This window comes from Dermacentor variabilis, unplaced genomic scaffold (assembly GCF_050947875.1).
Source record: "Dermacentor variabilis isolate Ectoservices unplaced genomic scaffold, ASM5094787v1 scaffold_16, whole genome shotgun sequence".
Classification (NCBI taxonomy): Eukaryota; Metazoa; Arthropoda; class Arachnida; order Ixodida; family Ixodidae; genus Dermacentor; species Dermacentor variabilis.
This window is the reverse complement of record NW_027460324.1, coordinates 5,679,446-5,704,608: the sequence shown is the minus strand read 5'-3', so window position 1 is coordinate 5,704,608 and position 25,163 is coordinate 5,679,446. Positions and strand designations below refer to the sequence as shown.

The window sequence follows — 25,163 nt, the reverse complement described above, 5'->3', positions numbered from 1 at the left end:
GCTCAGTCCTTACACATCGTTCATCTTCTCCGTGTCGCCACTCGTTGTCCCCCATGCGTTGGCGCCCTTCACCCACACAAGAGGAAAACTAAGTGCCGCAGTTCAGGAGGCAGGAACTGCATCGCCATCGATCTTACTCTTGACGGTTGCCCTACTGTTGCGCTGATACTGGAACAGCCGTGTCTGTCCTAAAAGAACGCCTCTCTCGCACTTTACGAAAAGTTACGACGCCACTTTCTGGGTTTTCTCTTCGCACAGCAAGCGCCCAGCCAGTTCCGCCTTCAGCAGCATGCACAGCTAGAGTTGTTATTCAGGGCATTCTCTATGTTGTGGAGTTTGTGGTTTTGCAGTCCTGCTCTCATGACGTGATACTTGGGTGGGACTTTCTTTCGCAAAATAACGCCGTCATCAATTGTGCATGTGCTGAAGTTGAATTATCGCCTCTGTGTGACGTTCCCCCTTGTCGGAGCCACTTCTCTTCCCACTGAGCTAGTCCTTCGGGAAGACAATGCCATACCGCCGTACTCGTCTGCCGTTGTTTCCGTCTTCTGTGGCGCTGTCCTCTTCACTCCTTCGGAACTCTTCATAACCCGCAAAGATGTTCCCCTCCCTTTTACCATGCTTGACATTTCAGCTGGTTTCAGCTCCATCGTGGTTTGCAATCCACTTCCTACAGCCATGAAGGCTCTTTGTGGCGAAGCACTTGGCCGTGTTCAGCCTCTTGATGACATGTTTATAGCCGATGTGGCGGATGCTTCGTATGCACAGCTCACTGACTTCTGTGCAGTTTCCACTTCTGCTCCGCCATCACCTGACTTATTCACACCTTCCATTTCCGATGACCTCACTTCCGAGCAGCACTCCCAGCTCCTTCACCCACTTGCCCAGTTCTGTTCTTCTTTTGAAGTCGCTTATCTGGCCCATGATTTATTACAGCCACTTCCATGCCCTGCCCGTGCCTTTGAGCGTGTGGGAATTGACCTGTACGGGCCGCTACCGCTAACACCCGCTGGCAAACGATAGATTATTGTTGCAGTTTACACGCTATGCTAAAACTGCTGCTCTACCTGCAGCGACCACCAGTGACGTTGCATCCTTTCTGCTCGATTTCATTCTTCATCATGGCCCACCTCGGGAGCTGCTGAGTGATAGAGGCCGTGTGTTTTTAACGCGACAGCGTTAAGGAGCTCGTGTCGCAGAAAAGCCGGTGTCGTCGGTGTCGACGGCGTTGGCCGTGAGCGATAAATCCCAGCAGGCACTTCATGAATAAAAAACAACTTGCAAGATGGGCTGGGTGGGAATCGAACCAGGGTCTCCGGAGTGTGAGACGGAGACGTTACCACTGAGCCACGAGTTCGATGCTTCAAAGCGGTACAAAAGCGCCTCTAGTGAACGCGGTGTTGCCTTAGAAACTAGCTGTTTCTAAGGCTCAGGCGTGCGTCGCTTGCTCAGGCGCACATTTCGTTGTCGCGCTGAACGCTGCGTTGCTCGACGCTCACCGCGTCCGATGCGGGGCGCGTAGTCGCTGCTCCGTAGCCCATTGTCTTACACTCCTTGGCGGGTCGACGGGAACGCTGTCGCGTTCCACTCTTGAAGGTGAAGCTTAAGCGTCCTCCAATTTTTTGTTGCAGGTGGTTGAAGCTCTGCTTGCTCAATGCCGCATAGTTCATCGAACCACCACGGCGTACTATCCTCAAACTAACAGGCTTATGGAGCATTTCGATCGCACCCTTGGTGATACGCTCGCCATGTACGTTTCGTTGGAGCATACAAACTGGGACATCATCCTTCCATTTGTCACGTACGCATATAATACAGCTACACAAAGTAGTACAGGATTTTCTCCATACTTTCTTCTCTATGGTCGCGATCCTTCCCATACCATTGATACGGTTTTGCCTTATACACCAGACATGTCAGTGTGCTCCCATTTCAGCCGTCGCCCAATATGCCGAGGAATGCTGTCAATTAGCCTGAAAGTTCACCTCCACCGACCAACAGCGCCAAAAAGCCAATCGTGATGGCGACCCTACGATTCCGAACTTTGCTCCCGGCACACTTGTCTTGTCCTTCTACCATGCCTGGACTTTCGACAAAACTTATCTCGCAGTATGATGGACCATACTGCATCGTCGAACGCACCTCTCCAGTCAACTATGTCATAGAGCCGCTTACACCAACATTCCACAAGTGCCGCCATGGACGGGATGTTGTTCATGTTCACCGCCTGAAACAATTCTGACCCGCTCGTCTCCACGTCGTAAGTCGCCAGGATGGCTGCGCTTTTGCACAGGAGGTAATTGTAATGAAGAAGAGCACAAGGACAAGGCCAGCCAGATCGTCTGTTCCATGCCTGCAGTGCAACCAGCGGGCCAGCCGGATCGCCAGTGCTTAGCACTAGTGTGAGCCGTTCGGGCAATCAGCTGTTCCTGCTCTGCGTCACCTGCCTTCTTGATTACGAACAGACGCTACCATCTGAACTGTTCAATACACCCCATTACAACCTATTTATCTTTTGAATGGTCGCGACCCCACATTGCCGTTTGACACCACCCTACCTTCTGTGACACGTGTTGCAACGGAGTACGCTCATGAAGTCATTGATTGCACTCACATGGTGCATCAAGTCACCCGATCTCGTTTATTAGCCGCACGGCATGTGCAAAAAGAGCGTTACGACCAGTGCCATCACTATGTTAAGTTCGACCCTGGTGCTTGGGTGCTCCTTTTGTAACCATGTCATCGGGTTGGCCTCTCCCAGAAGCTTCTCTCTCACTCCACAAGGCCTTATGAAGTCCTACGTCAAGTTAACGATGTCAATTACGAGATCTTGCCGTTACAGTTTGATCCATCCTCAAGTCTGACGGCTGTTGACATCGTGCACGTTTCGCGGCTGAAGCCATACTTCACTCGCAGTTTTTCGCCTAACATGCACTGAGATGGCACTTCAGTACCCCGGGGCCTTGTTACGGAAGGAAGGAAGAAGATTGCAAGACGCTGGCTGCTGCGTGTTGTTGCTGGTCAGCCATCTTAATCACATTGACTGCTTGTATATATATTGCAAATACAGTCTGTCTATACTCCGAACATCCCCGTAACGAGTTGTAAAGATGACCGGTAAGAAATGTGCAAAACCAGCACAATTTCATTACGTAGAGTGTGACGAATTCTTGTTAGCTATTGACAAACTGCATTCTTGCCTTTCGGATTGTTTGGTTTGTTATTTTTATTGTCTTGTTACTTTTCCAAGCTATTTAAAAAGTTACCGATGCCTCTCCTCATGTAATGCCTTTGGGTCCTTCAGGTGAAATGAAATCCACAAAAAATCCACGTGTCCCGGCTGAAGCCTTATTTTGCTGCAAGTTCAGCTGCCTTATAGTTAGCGCCGCGATGACACCTTTATAGGCGGGGGTTATGTTACGGCACAACCAGGAGTGGCGCGTCAGAAGAAGATGATTGGACGTCTAGAGGTGGAATGTGTGTTGACAGCCATTTTTTTTAATGCTTTGTTGTCTCTCTCATAAATATTGTAAATACATCTTTGTATGTGACTTCTGCAATTTAACAATATAGCATTGAAGATCCGGCTGTGAAACAGGTCAAAGAATTGAAGCACGCAGGAAAAATACCAGGACTTTGCGGACATGTCAGCTGGGGTCCGGTGGAGGTCAGTCCCCAAACAAAACATCAGTAACGTCCTGCTATTTTTCCCACGTGCTCCTATTTTTTGACATATAGATTGTGGTCCTGTTTGTGTGTGCACGAGAAGAGGGGAACCAAGGGGTTTTAATCTTGTTAATCACGTCCATAAAAACCAACAGATAACGAAGGCAAGGAAAATAGATAAAATCAGCTGCTGTGGTTGAAATTGAAATGTTGAAAGGAACAAAGGAGGGAAATGAATGTGGACAAAAAGATAACATGCTGCTGATGAGATCTGAACCTACAGCCTCTGCATTATGCTAGCGTTGCACTACCAACTGCGCTACGGTGAAGGCTATCACTTTATGTACGTAAGTGAAGCACAGGATCAAATATTTGCAGCAGTAGAGTTGGCAAAAAAGTCCAAAAGCACGCAAGAAAAAAAAAAAAAGCAGTTATGCCCGAAAGGTGAAGCATTGATTGTGATAGAAAAATGCTAAACAGCTATGAGAAGTAGGGTTAGCAGTTTTATTGGCCGTATAAATTCCAGTAAACATTCACTTACTAAACAAATATACACAGCACATGCACAGCATGCACAGGCAAAAATGAGCGCCCCTTACTTGACAATGGTGGAAACTCACTGGTGGAACAATGATGTGATGAAGAACGGCAGCAGCGGCGTAGCTTCATGCTCAGGTGCCTAATGAAAGAGTATGCTGTGCCGAGAATTTTATTCGAGCAAGGGTGGTGACCATCGTGTGCCGTGCCTCGGTGAAATGCGTGCAGCAGTACAACAATACATGCTTTCCTGTTCTTGCTCATGTCACATCAAACGATTAATCATGATTGAATCATTAATAGGAAAATTGGAGAGTTAAACTTACCATGCACAAGGCACTACTGGTAATGAAGTCACCTCCAGAGCTTGTCGTATGCTTGGCACAGTGCCACAGTTCACAGTGCCAAAGAACGGAGGGGGGGGGGGGGGCTGCCCCTGACTTTAAGCACTGGTCTCACAAATTAATGGTATATTTAAGAGTGCATAATGCATCAATTTTGTCCGCTTCAGCTGTATTGTTGGGTGCAGTTTACCAAATTGTGAAATTATTATAAATTTATGAGTTATAGAGTTGGACTTGTTGTAGACTTTCACAATTTTCAAGCATATTTCTTAAAGAATTGAAGGGCTAAATAAAAAATCTGCTTCCTACGGTCACTGGATTCCAACTTTCTTTTGAAATGCTATGAATCTCACCGAAATTATTGCAATGATTTCTGAGAAAAATTATTCCCCCAGTCCCATGTAGTTAAATAGGAGCTCCCAATCTAAAGCTTCTTTTTAATAACAGTATGTCTTTTAAAATGTCGGCAGACATTTGGTGCTGTCTACCTCACACATTAGGAAATTAGGCAATTCACGGGTGCTAGTTGGAATCGGTTGGCACAGGACAGGAGTAATTGGAGATCGCAGGGAGAGGACTTCGTCCTGCTGTGGACATAAAATAGGCTGACGATGATGACTTTGCATGGCTGCAGTTTCTGCTTTGGTAGTGCGGTGTTCTGAACCAGAATTCATGACAAGTTTGACCAGAATGCCATGACACCTTGCATGTGCTCAACAGTGTGTCTTAACCTAAGAATATCTCAGAGGCTGGGGCCAATGTTTCCACAATGGGACTCGTCTTCATCATGGAGTTCATTATCGCTAGTAGGACGGCTTAAGGTGCACAACATAAACGACCTCAGGTCGTGAGTGGCATCACTGTGATTGCATAATGCCATCCGGCATGGCCTCGTAGTCCGGTGCACCAATACGTTGGATGATCTTGTAAGGTCCGAAACAGCGCCACAGCAGTTTCTCACTAAGTCTTCATCGGTGAATTGGGGTCCAAACCCAAACACAGTTGCCAGGCTGGTATTCCATGCCGCAAGCGTCAAAAATTGTAGTGTCGGCTGTCCATTCTTTGATGGTTTTTGATGCTCAGGTGGCCGAGTTGTTGTGCCTCTTCGGCGCGCTGCAGATGGGTGGCAACATCGAGTTGTCTTCCTTGGTGATGTGCGGTAACATGGCATCGAGAGTCGTCGGACTCTTTTCCTAAACCAGCTTGAACGGCATGATCTGCACTTTTTCTTGCACTGCTGTGCTGTAAGCGAAGGTTATGTGTGGAAAGATGGCACCCATATTTTATGTTTGATGTCGACATACATCGTTACATCTTGGAGAGAGTCTTGTTAGCCATCGCAATGTCTTGCATTAACTGTCTCCCTACCGCGCCCATTGGGCATCGTTAGTATGCTTCCGATGCTTTGAAACGCCACTTTTGAGACCTTCCGTGCCACTCATGGACACACTGTGCCATCGGACATGAAGGAAAACTATTTTTTTTCCCTAAGAGTTCGCTTTTTTCCCACTTAGTTATTTTCGAACGCACTCCGAAGTTTCAAGATTGTCGAAGTAGAAAGCAAAAATGGCCGCCTCCAAAAGTGATGTGTGTGTTCCGAAACATCACACATCAAGTGATTACGCTGCATCTGCTGCTGATTTGATCAATGGATCGAGCAGCAGCTTTTCGGTAGACTTCAACTCTGAGAGCGATGACAACAGGAACATAGGCAGCTGCAGCCCGGTCAGTTTCACTTTTTGTTATCGTTTGGAGTGCTTGAAAGCCTGTTAAGATGGAGACCTATAGAAACTGCAAGAAATGCTATGACAGGAAAACCGAGCAGATAACAAGAGTTTACTGCAAGACATGCAATGCTGCGCTAAGTTTTATATTGCGGGACTGCTTTGCCGCACAGCATGCTTAACTGTAGTGCTTGCAGTTAAGTTTTTGTAGTGGAAGACTTGTTAACAAACATTTTGATTTCTTCAGAGATAGTGCCTATTAGATGGCAATACATTTTGCATATCTAATAATTCGTTTTACATTTTTTCTTATTAACTACAAGCGTGTCTTTACAAACTTTGTTCAATTTTATCCCACTATCTTGATTCTGGCAATTATGTGTGAAAAGTGCATTTGTTCTGCTTTTTGTTTATGTATTACATAAACACACTGAATGCAGTAGTTCCTTCAAAAAAGAGAATCTGGCATAGTCTTCAAAAACACCAACCTCAGCAGTCATGTAGGCATTACGGAGTCAGGGTGGAGACGAGCCGTATGTAAAAATACTGAAAGATATATATAGCGGCTCCATAGCCACCGTAGTCCTTCATAAAGAAAGCAACAAAATCCCAATAAAGAAGGGCGTCAGGCAGGGAGATACGATCTCTCCAATGCTATTCACAGTGTGTTTACAGGAGGCATTCAGAGACCTGGATTGGGAAGAATTGGGGATAAGAGTTAATGGAGAATATTTTAGTAACTTGTGATTCGCTGATGATATTACCTTGCTTAGTAACTCAGGGGACCAATTGCAAAGCAGAAGGGTGGGTCTAAATATTAATCTGCAGACAACTAAAGTAATGTTTAACAGTCTCAGAAGAGAACAGCAGTTTATGGCAGGTAGCAAACCACTGGAAGGGGTAAGGGAATACATCTACTTAGGGCAGATAGTGACCGCGGATCCGGATCATAAGACTGAAATGATCAGAGGAATAAGAATGGGCTCGGGTGCTTTTGGCAGGCATTCTCAGCTCTTGAACAGCAGGTTGCCTTTATTCCTCAAGAGAAAAGTGTATAACAGCTTTGTTTTGCCAGTACTCGCCTACGGGGCAGAAAACTGGAGGCTTACAAAAAGGGTCATACTTAAATTGAAGACGACACAATGAGCTATGAAAAGGAGAATGATAGGTGTAACGTTAAGGGATAAGAAGAGAGCAGATTGGGTGAGGTAACAAACGCAAGTTAATGACATCTTAGTTGAAATCAAGAAAAAGAAATGGGGGCATGGGCAGGGCATGTAATGAGGAGGGAAAATAACCGATGGTCTCTAAGAGTTAAGGACTGGTTTCCAAGAGAAGGAAAGCTTAGCAGGGGGCGGCCGAAAGTTAGGAGGGCAGATGAGATTATGAAGTTTGCAGGTACACCATGGCCACAATTAGCACATGACCGGGGTAGTTGGAGAAGTATGGGAGAGGCCTTTGCCCTGCAGTGGGCGTAGCCAGGCCTACAGGCGCGGAGAAGCATTGGGTAGAGGGGATCACAGAAAAGTGACAAATATTTAAGGCAAAAAAAGGGAACTACATAGTAGGAGAAACAAATAAGTTTGTACATTGGAAAAAGAAACACTGGTAAACATTGGAAAAAATACATACAAAGTCAAGGGAATACAATGAAAAACAAAGTCGAAAAACGGTACAAAGGCAAATACAACATAGTCAAGCGAGCATGTGAAGTTCCAAAAGTTCACGAAATTTGGCAGGATCCTTTAATGAGACAATATTATTTGGAAGGCTATCCCATAGTGCGATGGCACGCAGCAATGCATATAAATAATGATGATGATGATGACAAAAACACCTATTTTTCCCACAGTAGGAGAAGAGTTAAAGTTGCTCTCAAACTCTTTAAGACACTACTGGTCTTCTATATTTGGGTGAACGTCATACATGTCAGTGTCATGCACAGTGCAGAGTGAGTGTTAGTCAGGTGAGTCTTGCAATGCATCAGGCTGGTCATGTGCTGCAAAGCTGTACTCTTTTTAACATTGATGTAATCGCTACCCTAGTAGTACTTAAAGACAACAACATGCTGGCTGTGGATGCAGGGTGTCTACCAAGTTGACATTTCCAAATTCCCTGAGTTTTCCAGGTTTTCCCTGAGTGAAGCGGAACTATGTTTTATGTCAAGACGGGCTGAAACCATATTGCCTGATGCTGTCACTCTCTAGTAAGCATATGAAAAAAATTTAAAAAGAAAACTACGTAGTCCAATTTGAATACTCAGCAGTAGTGTTTATGTCATTCAAAAAGTGAATAGAAGGGAGGGGGTTAGCAAAATGCACAGCAAATAAAGTATTCGAAAAAAGAAATGCAAATCAAGTCGAACATTCTCAAATACGAATAAAAACGAGATGCATACGGAAGCAAATATTTTCGAATATGAGCTATTTCTATTAATTGATAGCAAGCTCACTGGTATGAGGCCCGAACTTTGTCACAATGAGATTCCCTCTCAAAAGCTCGTAAGTCAACCTCAACTGTCCTGATATACTCTCAGCCCGCGCACGATGCCTCAGTGTTTTGTTTCACTGCTTTAAAAAGTTTATTTTGGTTTGGATGAGTGAAACCTGCATCTCGGCATCAGCCAACACTTTGTTTTGTTGAGCTCAAGCTCCTTCAAAACAGCGGCAGCATGCTTCCTTTCTCGTTCATTCCTAAATACCTAGGCCCTTTCGCCCCATGGACCATTTGAAGCATTTTCTCGGTCAGGTGCACAGCCCACGTCCAATTTTTTTAACTCTCTAGGGGCCGCGAAAACATCCGAAAAATCGGCCACTTCGAAAAAATAAATGCATGTCATTTACTGCCGTTAAGTGCTCAAACCGCCACAAGCACATTCGAAAATGCCCTGAAGGCCTGTCGGTACACGTATTAGGCATATCGGTGCTCGCACTGTGACAGGAAATACCGGGTGCACGCGTGTATAATTAAGGAATACATACTGTTTCCCGTGGCAATAGCCCCTTCCCACGCTTGTTATGCTTCACTGCAATACTTTTGCGTATCCTTCAAGTAAGAGTTCTGTAGAGAGGCGAAGCCGACTTTCGGGAACCGGCATTATGCAATGGCACCGTGCTTACCAAGCTTCTAAGCCAATCGCGAGGACCACAAAGGCAGAGTCCGTGCCATTGTTGACAGCAGCGAATTCTTTCAATGAAAAACACGACACCCAACGAGAAGAAGCAGCTAGGCCTAGCGTTGCCGCAGTGGTGGCTACGCCTGCCAGCGGATCTGAGTGCGAGAGTGCCGGTTCGAGGCGGCGAGGTAATCAAAATGGCAGAAGTGGTGGCTTTGACTAATGCCGTTTCGGACATGCGGTCACGGCAAAATGACCGGAAAATCGGACGGCGATGAGTTCTTGCGTCCGAAATTTCAGACGTTCTGATACATTGACTCTAGGGGTACGTTGGTGGTGCCGCGAAGCCGTCCAAATTATTGGGACTCCGGAAAGTCAGACTTTGACTGTACACTGGCAACTCCTCCAGCCGATGACAGGGTGTCAAGGACGATTAATTACGATTCCTGTCTGTTACTCGAGCCAGCATTACCACGACTTTCGATCCCTTCAATAAAATTACAGCTAATTTTCCCTGATAGAGAAGTACAAATTCCCTGAGTTTTCCCTGAGTTTTTCCAGACTACTCAAAATCACCGAGAATTCCCGGTTTTCCCGGTTGGTAGACACCCTGTGGATGTATCTTGCCTATCTTGCATGCAAAGGGCACTTGAATGAAGAGAACCTGAAATTTTCATGGGGTCACGCTAAGCCTAACCTGTTATTAAAGCACATACAAGTAGGTTTCGTCGGCTCTTTTTTCGCAGTCGGAGGTTGGGCTTTTACCATCGTTGCCAAGACGTTCATGCAATGGGCACATGCTCTTGTACAACCATTAGAGGTATCTGGGATTTACTTGCTGTCCACATGTACGACCACCACATATGTGCTGGTTAACGGCTCTGTCCTATACAATATTGCCAAATGAAACCACGTATGCTGCATTCCGCCGTAATAAAGCCCTACTTTGCAAGGACCGCGCTTTTTCAGAAATTGTTTTCCTCCCATACAATTGAACAATGAAACTCTCTGCCTTCCTGTATTGCCGAATGCTCAGGTGTGAAAAATTTTGAAGAGTTGTTACTCATACACTGTAATTCCCTTCTGCTTGGGCAGCGCTAGCTGCCTGCAATATTTCAAAATAAACAGCCTTACTAGTACAACAAATATATGACGTCAAGGGAATCACTCTTTTAATAAAGCAAATAGCTTTCTAGAAGCGTTCAGCTATTCCATTTCATTGAAAATCATTGTTGATGGTTACAACACAATTTTAATTTTAACTTCACTCGTGTCAACCACAATAACCATTTCAGTGAAAGAACATGAAACACTTTCACCTCAACAAGCACAGTAGCATCATGCTATCTGCAACGAAAGGCTTCCATGGCAACTGGACAGCATGCACTTGCAAAATAGCAAGTCCAAGAGCCCTGAGTAACATGCACAGAATTGGTCCCTGCAGATCCACTGACTACCTTGGTGGAGGTGGTGTGGTGTTTCAAGTTAGTGCTGACTAAAGATAGCATTGTGGCAAAGTCTGTCATGCATATGGCACAAACTTATAAGCTGTAGCAGGCACACATTTCACACACACTGCTTCTTTAGCATGGCATAAAGGTGATCAGGGAACAAATGAAAATTGATTGATTGACTGATTGATGGCAAACAATTTTTTTGCATTCCAGACCAACTAAAATGTACTTGCGAAAGAAGGTCAGGCCTGCAACTCAGCACTCGGCAACACAATTTAGAAAAATTAAATTCTGAGATTTTACATGCCAAAACCAGGATATGATTATGCAGCAAGCAGTAGTGGGCTACCGTGAATTAATTTTGACCACCTGGGGTTCTTTAACGTGCACCCAATGCATGGCACACGAGTGTTTTTGCATTTCGCCCCATCAAAATGTGGTCACCGTGGCCAGGATTTCATCTTGCACTGTTGCGCTTAGCAGGACAATGCCAAAGCCACTACACCGCCACGGCATGTGGCAACACAATGCCATAGCCAGTGCAGCAGACTCAAATAAAATTTTAAAATGCAGTATTTGTCTCTTTGTATTGCAAGTAAAATGTTGTGCAGGACCTACCAATATCCACGAGCCGGTCGTATACAGGCCTTGTGTCAAGAAAGTAGCTGTAGAAGCGTGGTTCGGGTGCACCCAGCAAATCCAAGAGCACCATCACCTCCTATAGCAGGAAGAGAAAGAATAGCATGTTGTTGCATATCCCCATTTAAGCACTATGGCACAGTGCAACACACTCTGACAGAGGCGATTCAGAAAAAAGTGCACAATTCGCATTGAAGTAGCCCCTGCTGGGAGCTTGCCATCAAGATGGACATTTAGAGCTTCCATCGGAGGGGCACACCTGTAGGGAAATTGGGTGTGTTATGTGAAAAAAAATCGCTCTTGCATAAGTGTAAATTCACCTTGCCTCGCAGGCGACACGCGTTTTTCTGTGATGCAACAGGCCTGGGTCCAACCTGAATGTGTAGCAAGTTGACCAAGGCAGAGCGCAGGTTGTGAAAGACTTGATGTTCAGGTGGCAAGCATAAGGTGTGTAATGCCTCTATATGAAGCACTAGGGATGACTAGACTGGGAAAGAGGCTGGCCAGATGCATCTTGCATTTCTCTTGCACCTATGTAATGAAACTGCCAATCTGCCATGAATTAAGCACCAATTAATGTTTCTTTTTCAGATTTCACAATGACACATAGGAACAAATAATGACAAGTCTATTTGATATTCAGGAAATAGAAGTGTTCAAACAAATAATAGTAGAGCCATTGAGCCTTACTTATTGTGCATCATTGGGCTTCCTTACCCATAATTTTTCCTGATGTAACAGAAACGTGTGTGAAATGCAGTACAGAATTCTGTTGTATCCATGATTTTGAATATGCTTTAGATATACATTCAGCATTGTATAATTTCGTGTGTTCCTGTAGCAGAGTGTGTGTCTAGACTTTGTATGAATGACTATAAAGTTAACCCTCCCTGTAGTGACCCCCGATACGGATTGACACTATCAATAAATAAACGATGCACACAGTGCCTCACATGGCTTTAGAAGGTCTTTGTGGCACTGCTGCAGCAATTTCTAGGCTTTCTTTACCATTTACAGCATATTGCTTATTGTTTGTGCTGTCTCGATGAGTGCAGTGAAGGAGGGGCTTACTGCAGTGCACACTACAGGAGCCCATACACGTGTCTGCTAAATAAGATTAGTGCAAGTGGAGGCTTAACTTAGAATCATAAGGTCGGCTGGCATACTGAGTGCAGCCTGAACCAGGTTCAATGAAGAACTGTTTTATCAGATGCAGTTTCTAAGCCTCTGTTGTAGGGATGCACTCCTTCAAAGGGGTGGAGGTGCTGTTGAAGGATAAAACAACAATATAGATTACTGCTGATACACAAGTGCAACAATGTATTTATGGTTCCTACTGGGCTTTGACATGATTTGTGCCAATGCAGAGGCCTCTCAACATCGGGGCCAGAGAGAGCATGCTCAGACCAATTGGAGGAGCAGCATCATTGAAATTCTGTCGGATTTTCGTTGTGCTCCAACCTTGAAGGTGAGAACGCCTCTGAGCACTCAGAGTTGGAGCATGCTGCTCTGAATGAACCGGTGGAATGTGTTCCGAGCACACAATTTCAGCCTGCCGAATGTACACTGTACCATGAAAGTGCTCTACAGTACTTGAAAGTGATCAGTCAAATGTACCATTAGTATGTCACATACGTCAGAACAGTGTAAGGACTTCAAACCTATAGAGGTTAAGAGCAGCAGAGGAAGGGGAAAAACACTTTTCTCGGGTTGCTGTGGAAAAGAAAGCAAACCTCATTCCAAAATCTATCACAATTCATATCATATCTATCATATCATATCATATCATATCTATCATATCCCCGAAAAGCAAAGTTTGGTTTCATGCGTCATGGTGCTATGGGTACAACCTAGAAAGTAAACAACAGACAAGTCAATGGAAGACATCTGGCTTGCCTCATCCAAAAATAGCTTGTCAGGTTAAATCGAATTGGAAGATGATGCTGATCTGTCTTTTTGACATCAAAGGGATCGTACACTCAGAATTCATCCCTTAAAACCAAACCTTTGCTTTTTGAAAAATAGGACGCAAGTCCTATTTCTTTATTTTTGTACATGACAAATGCAGAGACGTTCTCTTAGGGCTTCTGCTGCACTGAGTTGAGTGCTTCACTTTAAAAAAGACTGTTCAATTCCAGCAATGCCACTCATTCTATGCTATTCCGCAATAGACTGTTTTCTGAGTTTGCATATATGATTCTCTGCATTGCGCATTTTCTTCCCAACTAATGGCAGCACCATCATGGTTCAAACGAAGACCAAGTGCTAGCTGCGCATGTTGGCACTTGTTCCTTGTGCATGAATTCTTCATGAGATCCACACCTATGTTTTCTGCAGCCAGTAGCTCCTTGTGCAATGATGCTGCTGCGATACAACAGATGCTTAAAGATCAGCTGAGCAAGAGACCGGTGGAAAGGAAAATGAAGAGGGGCATCTGGGCTCTGAGTATGAGCTGGTTTCCATCTTGATCTCTGGCTGCACTACACGTGTAAATACAGTTCAGACCACTTATAACATAACTGCTTATGGCGCAGAACCAGCTATAATGCGGTCTTCCTGACTCCAATTTAGCTTCCCATAGAACTCCATACACGAGGGAGGACCCAAAAATAACCAGAATCATACTCCTGCGCATCGTGTACTTGTAGTACGAGGTTTCGCGGGTAGGGGCACTGTGGGAGGACCTCTGCTGAGTCAGTATGCCAAGTGGTGTCAACCGACACCGACACATGTTGTTTTTCTGGCAGTTTTGTTTGTGTGTTTGTAGTGCACTCATGACAAGAAGAAATGACAGATTCTCACAAACAATGTGCGGCTGCAAAGTTTTGCTTCTTACTCGGCAAGAATGCAGCAGAAACTGTTTTGATGATGCAAACAGCTTAAAAGGACACCCTCTCAGTAAAACGCAAGTGTACGAATGGTTTGCTCAGTTTAAAAGGGAGGCAATGACCACTGAAGATCAGCCCTGTTACGGTCGTCCTTCAAGAGTGCGAACTGAGGACCAACATCGCCAAAATCCATGATCTCATCACGGAATATCGACGCCGAACAATCGACCAACTCGAAGACTTATCCGGGTTATCCTGGAGCTTCGTTGAGCGCATTTTGCACAACGATTTGGCAATGTGGTGAGTGGCTGCTAAGTTTGTGCCCAGAGTTCTCATCAAAGAGCAAAGGAATCGTCACGTGGAAGCCTGTCGTGCAATGAAGGACGCAATCACAGACGATCCACAGTTTTTCAACGAAATCATCACAGGCGATCCGTCATGGTGCTATGGGTACAACCTAGAGAGTAAACAACAGACAAGTCAATGGAAGACATCTAGCTCGCCTCATCCAAAAATCGCTTGTCAGGTTAAATTGAATGGGAAGATGATGCTGATCTGTATTTTTGACATCAAAAGGATCATACACTCAGAATTCATCCCTCCAAACCAAACCATCAACCAACAGTTCTATTTGGAGATGTTGAAATGGCTGTACAGAAGTGTGGCGTGAAAACGTCCGGCCTTGTGGAATTCCAGTGAGCGGTTCCCACACACATGGCTCTCAATGTTCGCTGGTTTTTGGCCTCAAAACAGACGACTACCTTGATCCACACGCGCCATTAGCCAGATATGGCTCCTGCGGACTTCTTCCTGTTTGGTCAGATGAAAAAAAGACTTGAAATGCAAGCGGATTGCCAATGTCGACTTTGTCGACATTGGCAATACGGTCACGACTGCACTAGATTGGCAATTGGTCACGACTGTGCTAGCAGGCATAAAAGAGGCTGAATTTGCAATGTGCCTCCAACAATGGAATGACGTTTCGACAAGTGAATTAGTACTAATGGAGAGGACATTGAGGGTGATTAACATTGTATTAAAAAAACATAATGTCCACGTGTTTTATCAGGAAATTACGGTTATTTTTAGGTCCCCCCTCATATATACACACTACTTATAATGCATCCATGCGAGACAAAATACCAGTTATAATGCGGCACTTTTTCTTTTGAGAGCGCAGCTCTCAGGTGCCTGTTCCTGGGTTGAGCGTCAGCGTCCCTTGGTGTAACCGTGCGAACATGCTAGTGCCATTGCTCGCACATTCGTCATTGTTATCTTCCACAGCTGGCTCCGATGCCACTCATCTTGGCAGCGTTCCCATACTGCTCCTCTCACTGGTGCCATTGCTTGTGCGTTCGTCGTCTTCTTCTTCCACAGCTGGCTCTGATGCCGCTCATCATGCCTGCGTTCCCATACTACACCTTGACATCGTGCCACTGCTCGTGCGTTCGTTATCTTCTTCTTCCACAGCTGGCTCTGATGCCGCTCATCATGCCAGTGTTTCCATACTGCCCCTCGTGCTCGTGCCACTGCTTGCACCTTCATGATCTTCTTTCACAGCTGGCTCCGATGCCACTTATCATTCCAGCATTCCCATATTGCCCCTTGACATCGTGCCACTGCTCGCGCCTTTGTCGTCGTCTTCTTGCACAGCTGGCTTCGATGCCGCTCATCATGCCAGTGTTTTCATACTACCCCTCATGCTCGTGCCACTGCTTGCACCTTCATGGTCTTCTTTCACAGCTGGCTCCGATGCCGCTCATCATGCCAGCGTTCCCATACTGCCCCTTGACATCGTGCCACTGCTCGCGCCTTTGTCGTCTTCTTGCACAGCTGGCTCCGATGCCGCTCATCATGCCAGCGTTCCCATACTGCCCCTTGACATCGTGCCACTGCTCGCGCCTTTGTCGTCTTCTTGCACAGCTGGCTCCGATGCCGCTCATCATGCCAGCGTTTCCATACTACCCCTCGTGCTCGTGCCACTGCTTGCACCTTCATGGTCTTCTTTCACAGCTGACTCCGATGCCACTCATCATTCCAGCGTTCCCATACTGCCCCTTGACATCGTGCCACTGCTCGCGCCTTTGTCGTCGTCTTCTTGCACAGCTGGCTCCGATGCCGCTCATCATGCCAGCATTTCCATACTACCCCTTGACATTGTGCCACTGCTCGCGCCTTTGTCGTCGTCTTCTTGCACAGCTGGCTCCGATGCTGCTCATCATGCCAGCGTTTCCATACTAGCCCTCGTGCTCGTGCCACTGCTTGCACCTTCATGGTCTTCTTCCACAGCTGGCTCCGATACCACTCATCATTCCAGCGTTTCCATACTACCCCTCGTGCTCGCGCCACTGCTTGCACCTTCATTGTCTTCTTCTTTCACAGCTGGTCCCAATGCCGCTCATCATACCAGCATTTCCATGCTGCTCCTCGCACTTAAGCTATTGCTCACACCTTCGTCATCTTCTTACACAGCTGACTCTGATGCCGCTCATCATGCCAGCATTCCTATACTGCCCCTCCCTCTGCAAAGGCACTGACGGCACTGGCCCACTGCCAGTCGATGCGGTGATTTCGATTTCAACTTCTTTGCCTCAATATATCACGAACTGAAAACACGTATTGAGCTGCACTCATATTTAGCATTAGGAAGTACTGTAATCTTCCGACACTTTTTTCTCTTTTTCGGTCAGTACTATCGCCATAACCATTTAATGCGAGATCCATATTTTTTAGTTTTGGTTGCTATTTTGCATGTGCTGTGTCCACAGAGCAGGTGTGTCTCGAGGATGTTGTCGCATCCTTGTGTGTGTTTGTGCGGGTTCGCATTTGTGCGATTGGCACCACCTCCTGTGCCTTAACGAGAGCCAAGTGGTACGAAGAAACGTGGCTCATTTCTTTGATGTCCATGGCGACTTTCGCTAACACAGATGGCCACACCTGCTCTTGTCGGCTGTATATGGAAACAATGTCACTTTTGCGCAAACCCAAGCAAATCTAATCACCTAAAGACATAGTGTGAGGTAGGGAATTAGGTATTCTTTAAGCCGTTCTAAGCCTAACTAATAAATGGTTGTTTGTTTGTCTGAACAAGTTTTCAGACTGTTCGATTTTCCGGACTATTATTCGTTCCTCTTGAGGTCCAAAAAATCGGTTGGCGACTCTGCACTGGTGTTTTGGAATTTTGCCCCCATCTAAATGCTGCTGCCGCTGTCATGATCGAACCCATAACTTCGAGCAACGCCATGGCCACAAAGCTATTGCGGGGCATATAGCAGTATTCATGTGATGGGCGGCCGCTTCCGTAATGTTGTCTAGATGCTGTGGTGCTTTATTGCACCTTCGCGTCTGCACAACCTCCGTCAATTGTGTGCTTGACAAATTCATGCGGCGTTTATTCATCAGAAATGGCAGAAATGTAACTGTACCATAATTCGAATTTAAATTTATCCAGTTTTTCTGCAATGCTGCCATGTCTAGAAGTAGGGATTCCTTGCTTTCTTACGTAACCTTTTCCCTCTCTATTGCTTCCCCCATATATGCGTGCTGCAACGAGCATAAAGGGCTGTTATTCACTTGTTTTGTGATTGCGTCGGTTCTGCCCATTCTCTGCCTCCTCTCCCTACCTCCTCTCTGGACTGTTGCACGTTAGTACAAACGTAAGTGCCGCAGCTTCCGCAATGCTCTTGCAGGGGCTCAAAGATAATTACAGCAGTAGGGGGAATTGTGGTGACATCCAGGTAGCTCCAGAGGGCTTTGTGGGATGCAATAGAAAGGTCGAAATGAGTTTCTCACATTGCCTTTCCTCTCTGCCACGTTCCTGCGGTGTATATACATGCTCCGAACCACACCCTAACGCGGCTTGCAAGACAGCAACAGTAGAAGCAGCATTCGAAAGTCAAAGGAAAAGGCAAAGAAAACTTTGCGTTAGAAAAAGCCCTGGTGGCAGCGCATGTACGCACTATGTGGGTGCACCCGAGTTGCCTAGGCGACTGAGAAGCCTTTGCTCTGGTGGCAGGCTGCTTGATAGCAGCACACGATTTGCACTGAATGCATGGGCGGTGTCTCTCTCTGGCTTTTAAGGAGTGCGATTTTGTAGAAATGACTTTTTTTATGCCAATGCCTTTTTTGCATGACGTCAGCTATTTTGAAAATGGAGGTTGCGTGTGCACAACTTCTTTTTAATAGTCTAATCAAAAGCTCCCTTCGTTGGCCGGATGTTTCTTTTGTGTTCTCTTCTATTTTTCCAGGGCTGTATAGCAAATTTATTTTATAAACGACACTCAATAAAAGCGGACTTCCATGCTGCGTAAAGCAAATTCATTCTGTAACCTTAAAATGCAAAAGCTGCCGCAGCTTAGAGATACAAACGCAAGTGCTCCTATTTTTGAAGCCGTAGCCACATATTTGCCGGATCTGCATCCAATCCATGCCGTTGAGCGCAGCCAAATGGCGGCCACTGTTGAACCCAAACAACTGACAGCCCTTAGCGTGTCCATACACAGGCTGACTGCCCCGAGCGTGTCCGTAATGCAGCGCAATTAATTGCGGCCCACAGCAGTATACTTGCGTCTGAGAAGGATTGCAGGTGCTGCTTGCAGGAGTCGTGAGATACAAGAGTGAGGTGAGTAAATATTGCTCGTGTAGTGCTTGCATTGTCGCATGGTTTTCACTGCATGTATTGTATGACGTGGGATAATTTCTTTTTTTAGGAAGGGCCAACAAGAATTATTCATAACATCCGAGGACAAACTTTGGAATATAGTGGATCGAGAACTGTCAAGGTACTCAACACCTTTCAATAGGGCACCATTACAACAGAACAATAGCTTCGTCAAAGTGATCGCAGCAACGGTAATACTTCCTCGGTCAAGTGCCCCTGCACTGACGGTTACGCTCCGAGAAAGAAGCTGCTACAACAGTATATGTGAGTAGCGACTTTAACTTTTTTACATTATTGGTATAAAAAGGTAAAAATAATAAAATCGAAGTGAGCACTTTATGCAGCCGCTCAGCTTAGACAAAATGTTTGCCTCTAAATTTTTTACTGTGTTGCGGGCCCGCTGAAATTTCCAAGTTTAAAAAGGAAGACAAAATGGCGGCATTAGGGCCACAGGTTCCCAAGGAGCAGGCCGCTATTATCCTGCAGTTCATCGAGCAGCATCCATACCTGGCGAGAGCTTCTACAGAGCTCTCACCACGTATGATTGCTGCTAAAGAAACGAGCTGTGGGAGGAAGTCGCGGGGGTGCTGAAAGCACAGGGGCCAATGGTCAAAATAACCAGCTGCTGGCACAATTATTAGGCAAAGATTGTTCATAAAGCCAAAAAAAAAAAAAGAGGCAGTCAGGGCCGCGAGCGGGAAGAGGCGTGCTTTCTAATAATGCAGACAATAACGTTGTTTAGCGTAGTTGTTCTTGTGTTTGCAGGGCTACGGGAGGCAGAAAAGTGGGTGGCATCGACGGCCGCATCCTCGGCATTCTCGTGAGGACAGGAAAGGTGCTTGTTCCCTCCCCCCCAAGTTCTTCGCCAATAGCGAGGTGCGTACTTTGGATTTGAAAAGTGTTGTTTGTGTGACCCGTGGCCTCACAAATTGTCAGCATTACATTGTAACACAAGATTGCAAAATGTTTTCAGCCATTTTTTGCTTTTTGCGCAAGCGATAATACAGGTTATGTACTCTGAGCAGCAACTTGTGTAAATGATGTGCACTGCACACACTGCTCATGATGTCTAAGCACTATTCTTACTGCAGGACACGAGCTCGGAGAAAGCAGCAGGGCCCAGTGCTTCCCTCACAGAGACACCAGCGACAAGCGTCTTCGTGATGTAGAGCTCTGCTGTTGTTGCTGGGCTGAGTGGCCTTACATGTAGGGCAGTGACCTAGCTTTTGTAGTAGCATTGTTTGCAGTTGCTGTATGATCTTGCTATGAAGTACTCCACTGTGCCTGTTATCATTTTTGTGTCCAGAATGCATTACAGCTCTTATTCATGGAGCAGAAATGCAAGCCTAGAAATGATGTGATGTAGGTGCCAGTACTGTTCAGCATGAGTCATAGATGCTGGCTGTAAGATATTAGGTTATGATAGAGATTCCTTGCGCTTCTTATAGGTTACTGTTACCATCAACTTTCTATGGCATCTTCTTGCTCTAATTATGCGGCTGTTTTGTGTATTATTGTTGTAGCTATGTAGCTACAATGATGTCTAAAAGTGACCGGCTAGGATAATGAAGCTTTGTAGATCAGATAACAGTAAGTGAGCAATCTTTGCTTTTATCTTGCATAAAGAACCACCACATACTCAGATGTCACCTCAGCAGCCGCAGCCCCACCTAGGACTTCCAGCTTCGTAGGCGCCCTGCAGACCGCTGAAGCAGCAGGAGCTGGAAGACGCCGTCTGCAGGAAGACTGCCGAGTACGTCCGGCAGGGGCAGTCAGCTGAGTTGAAGGCCCAAGATGAAGTGACCCTCCTCTAGCAGTTGCTCGAGCAGAACCGACAGGTATGTGCAAGGTCACAGATGCATTTTCTTGCGCATGGTATTGAATTGCATGTACCCTTTGTATTAATTGTATCGACCAGAAACAAGCATAAAGTGTACTGTAACGAGCATGTGATGCGCCCATGGGCATAATCTTCGTTAGCCCGCCAGGCTCGGTGGGCAACATTGGTCACTGCACGAAATAAACACCGATGAGCACAGCTGCTTGGTAGTCAGTCGTCGTTCGGTACCACCACGCTGTGGTGCGTCTGTCTAATGGAGGGTGCCTCAAGCCTGTCCTCGTTCACGAAACCAGACTGATTGGGACACTGGCGATGAGTGCCTATGTATTGACCCATGCCGCCATGGGTGGTGAAACACCCCCCCGTTCCTGCCGCCATGCCGTTGTACGGAAGGCTCGAGCCGTTCGAGGGAGATCTGTCCACCTGTTCTTCCGGGCAAATGACACACCCGAGGCCAAACAGCGGGACATTTTCCTGGCCAGCTGGGGAACCCGTGTCTTCAGTCTCCTGCTTGACCTTCTCAAGCCAGCCACACCGCATGTTAAAGAGTGAGGTGCTCACCATACTGCGCTCGACTTTCAGCCCAGCACCGTTCACACTAAGGGAGAATTTCTGCTTCAGCAACCAGAGCCGCCAGGAAGGAGACTCTTGGGCAGTTCATTGCTGTGCAAGAGCGTTAGCGAGTGCCTGCGCCTTCAGAGATCAGCTGGACTCGCTGCTCTGGGACTGTTTTGTCTGCAACATAAACAACCCCGCCATGCAGACGTGACTCCTGGAACTACCAGACCCCTCGCTGGATGACGCCATGAAGGCAGTGCTGGCGATGGAAGCTGCCGCCAAGGACGCCGGCGAGATCGCACTTGACTGACTCACCGTCAGCGGAAGCGGTGGTTAACAAGTTGGCGACAAAGGGTACCTGCAGTCGCTGCATTGGTGCCACTGCCCCGGATTGAAGATCTCTGTTCAGCGTTTTCTGGTGGACAGAAGTTCACGAATCTTGACCTCAGAGATGTTTACCAGCAGCTGGTGCTTTGGGATGCCTCCTAGAAGTATGTCACAATATCAACAACTTCGGGCATCTTCCAGCACACGTGCTTACCGTTTGCCGTGGCCTCAGCCCCGGCCATTCTTCAGAGGGAGATGGACAACCTCTTCAGGGGCGTGAGGCACGTGGCGGTGTACTTGGATGACATTCTGGTTACTGGCAGCGACGGCGGGGACCACCTGCAGAACGTCCAGGCATGACTGCAGGACACCGGTCTCAAGCTCAAGCTGGAAAAGTGCATTTTACTGGCCCCCAGTGTTGAGCACCTGGGACATGTCGTTTCCCAGGCAGGCCTAGCCCCGGCTCCCCGCAAGGTTGATGCTGTGCTCAAGGCGCCTAAGCCCCAGAACAAGGAGCTTCAGAGCTACCTTGGCCTCATGAACTTCTACAGGAGTTTCCTGCCGAACCTGTCAGAGCATCTACAGCCACTCCATCTTCTGCTTCGAGATGGTCAGCAATGGGTCTGGAAGGAGCAGGACCGGGCCTTCCAGCGCAGCAAGGAGCTAATCACCAAGGCTCCAGTGCTAGTACACTTCGATCTGACCAAGCCTGTCGTCCTGACACACCGGGACAAGGGTGGCCAGGAACGCCCTGGCATTTGGTTCTCATCGGCTTCATGCTGCAGAGCAATGCGACAGCCAGATGGACAAGGAAGGCCTGGCCCTCATGTTCGGGGTCGAACACTTCCACAAGTAACTGTGGGGCCGGAAGTTCGAGGCGGTCACAGACCACAAGCTGCTGTTGGGGCTGCTGGGTCTGACCAGGCGGTTCCCGTGCAGACCTTGAGGCTGGCAGCGGACAGTTACCACCTGGTTTACCGTCCGGGAAAGCACCTGGGACCTGCTCATGCCTCGAGTCACCTGCCCCTGCCAGAGGCGCCTGCAAGCTGTTCCAGAACCTGCTGAAGTGTTCATACTGGGGCACGCGCACCCCAAGGTATTCTCCAGATCTGTGGTCGCAGGCGACCAGCCCGGACCCAGTCCTGTCTCAGCTGGTCATGGCGTTGTCCCATAGGGAGGAGTCAGTTCAGCGGGTCTATAGCCACAAGGCCGCCGAACTGAGCCTGCAGCAGGGCTGCCTACTGTCGGGTTCCATTGTGGTGATCCCACAAAGTCTCCAGTCCAGGGTTCTGCAGTTGCTGCACACAGGTCATCCTGGTGTGGAAAAGACCAAGATAGTGGCCCTGTCCCACGTTTGGTTGCTTGGCCTGGACCAGGACATGATGCAGAGCTGCTAAGTCTGCCAGGAGCATCAGCTGGCCTCAGGTTATGTGAAAATAACCCCTGACCATTCCCACACATACCCTGGTCCCACCTGCATGTGAATTTTTGGGTGCCCTTTAAGGGTCATTACTTCCTGGCGGTGGTTGTGGGATCGCACGCGCATCCCAATATGTCCGGAGCGGTTATCACGCGATAATCTCAAGCTCACTCGCGGAGGGCAGCGGGGAAAGGGCATGTTTGCCGCTCCGGCTTCTCATCGCGCCTGGTCTCGATGCCGCAGCTCGACGCTGCTTGGGAAGATGCACTATTCACCTGATGGGTCTGCTTGCTTTCGGCTGAGGAGCTTGCAACTGGCCAGATCTCAATTCATCCGCTGAGACCGCTGCACATCGTCCCGCTGCAGCGCTCAGCCTTCGTGAGCAACTGACTGCCCCAGGGCCTGAGTGCGGATCCATTCTAGGTGAGCTGAACCCTTATCAGCCTTTCTTGTGGTTTCCAACATTGTGCGGTTTCTTTCGCCTCAGAAGTGTGGAACGCTCTGCCACTGTGGTCTTGTTTGTGTTTGCTGTTGTTGTTCGTTGGTACTGTAACTATAAGGTGAATAAACACCTTAAGCCAAAGACTCATCCTGTCCCCTGGCCTGAATCTGCCGTAGTTGAAACTCACTGTGAACCGTGGGTTAGGGGTCACAGCTCTGACTGTCAAGGCTGCTGCGAAAGTACTAGCGAGCGACTGCTGTTTTGACGGCGCGATGCGATCCAGAGAAAGGTCAGGGGCGCACGCGTGAACTTGAAGGTTCTGCCTGTCGCCACTTGATCAGCAGGCATGACCATTGCGGCGCTGCGACAGGTCTTCGCTGCCCAGGGGTTGGCAGACGTCATCGTGTCTAACAATAGCCCTGCTTTCGCCAGCACAGAATACCTGGCCTGGCTGACGAAGAACGGAATCCGAATGATGGTTCCGCCATACCACCTTGCTTCAAACGGTGCAGCCGAGCAGGTGGTGCAGACCATCAAGGACAAGCTCAAGAAGAGCCAATCTGGGGATTTCTGGACGCAGGTTGCCTGGGTACTGTTTCGGCACTGGACTACGCCCTACGATGTCACTGGCCGTGCCCCCTGTGAGCTCCTGCTGGGTCGGATGGTCAAGACGCCCTTGGACGTCTTGCATCCGGACTTCCGGTCCACAGCACTCCTGAAGCAATTGAAGCAGAAGCTGGCTGCTGACCGAAGGTGCCGTCCCGGCCCTTTGCTGGAGTCAGAAGCTTGTCCTCGCCAGGAACTTCCATCCTGGCCCACCCTGGTCTGCTGGACAGGTTGTATCTCCTGCCAGCGCTTCATTGCTGCTCGTCCACACACCGGACGGGACCATGTGGCACCGACACTTCGACCATGTTGGCCTCGCCTCGGGACCTGGCTAGCACCCCCTCAACTGCCGCTTCAGAAGTCCAGCCCGCAGGAGGACCAGCGGCAACACTAGTCACTTCCAGAGCAGCACCACCCACCTCGGAGGTGGCAAGCGTTGTCAGTGGTGCAGTACCTGTTGGGCCGGTGTCAAGTCCGGCCACTGTGGACCCTCCGGATGGAGCGAGGCTGGTTCAGGCAGCACCCAGCGTTGCCACGCCCAGGCAGTACTCGACCACAGAGGCCGCTGGACCGTTGCTCGCCTGGACAGCAGGCACCGTCGACCCAGTTGGGATGGCGGCAGAGCCTTATACATTGAGCCTGAATGTATTTTGTTTGTATCAAACAAACTGGGGGTAAGGGGTGTAACGAGCATGTGACACCCCCCCTCCCCCCAGGGCATAATCTTCGTTAGCCCACCAGGCTCGGTGGGCAACATTGGTGACTGCACCAAATAAACACCGACGAGCATAGCTGCTCAGCGGTCAGTCATTGTTCATCTGTGTAACGTCTGTGTAACGGAGGATGCCTCAAGCCCTCCCTCGTTCACGAACCCAGGCGGATCGTGACAGTACATGCAGTGCTGTGATGATCATTCCTTGTCGACATTTACATGACATAATAACTGGCAATGTCTAAGCACTCAGGTGGCTAAAAGGAAGAAGTCGTGTCATGTTCAAGGAAG

The 25,163-nt window shown here is 47.8% G+C and overlaps 1 protein-coding gene across 7 annotated transcripts in view; it reads right to left on the bottom strand.

Moving 5' to 3' along the window:
• The window catches only part of LOC142568035 (glutaminyl-peptide cyclotransferase-like), a 124,377-nt gene that overhangs the window by 7,611 nt on the left and 91,603 nt on the right, over positions 1 to 25,163 (bottom strand). For all 7 annotated transcript variants that reach the window (XM_075678116.1, XM_075678112.1, XM_075678113.1 and 4 more), the window contains one exon: positions 11,459 to 11,558. In XM_075678116.1, the coding sequence (XP_075534231.1) occupies positions 11,459 to 11,558 (100 nt within the window). The remainder of the gene's footprint in view (positions 1 to 11,458; positions 11,559 to 25,163) is intronic.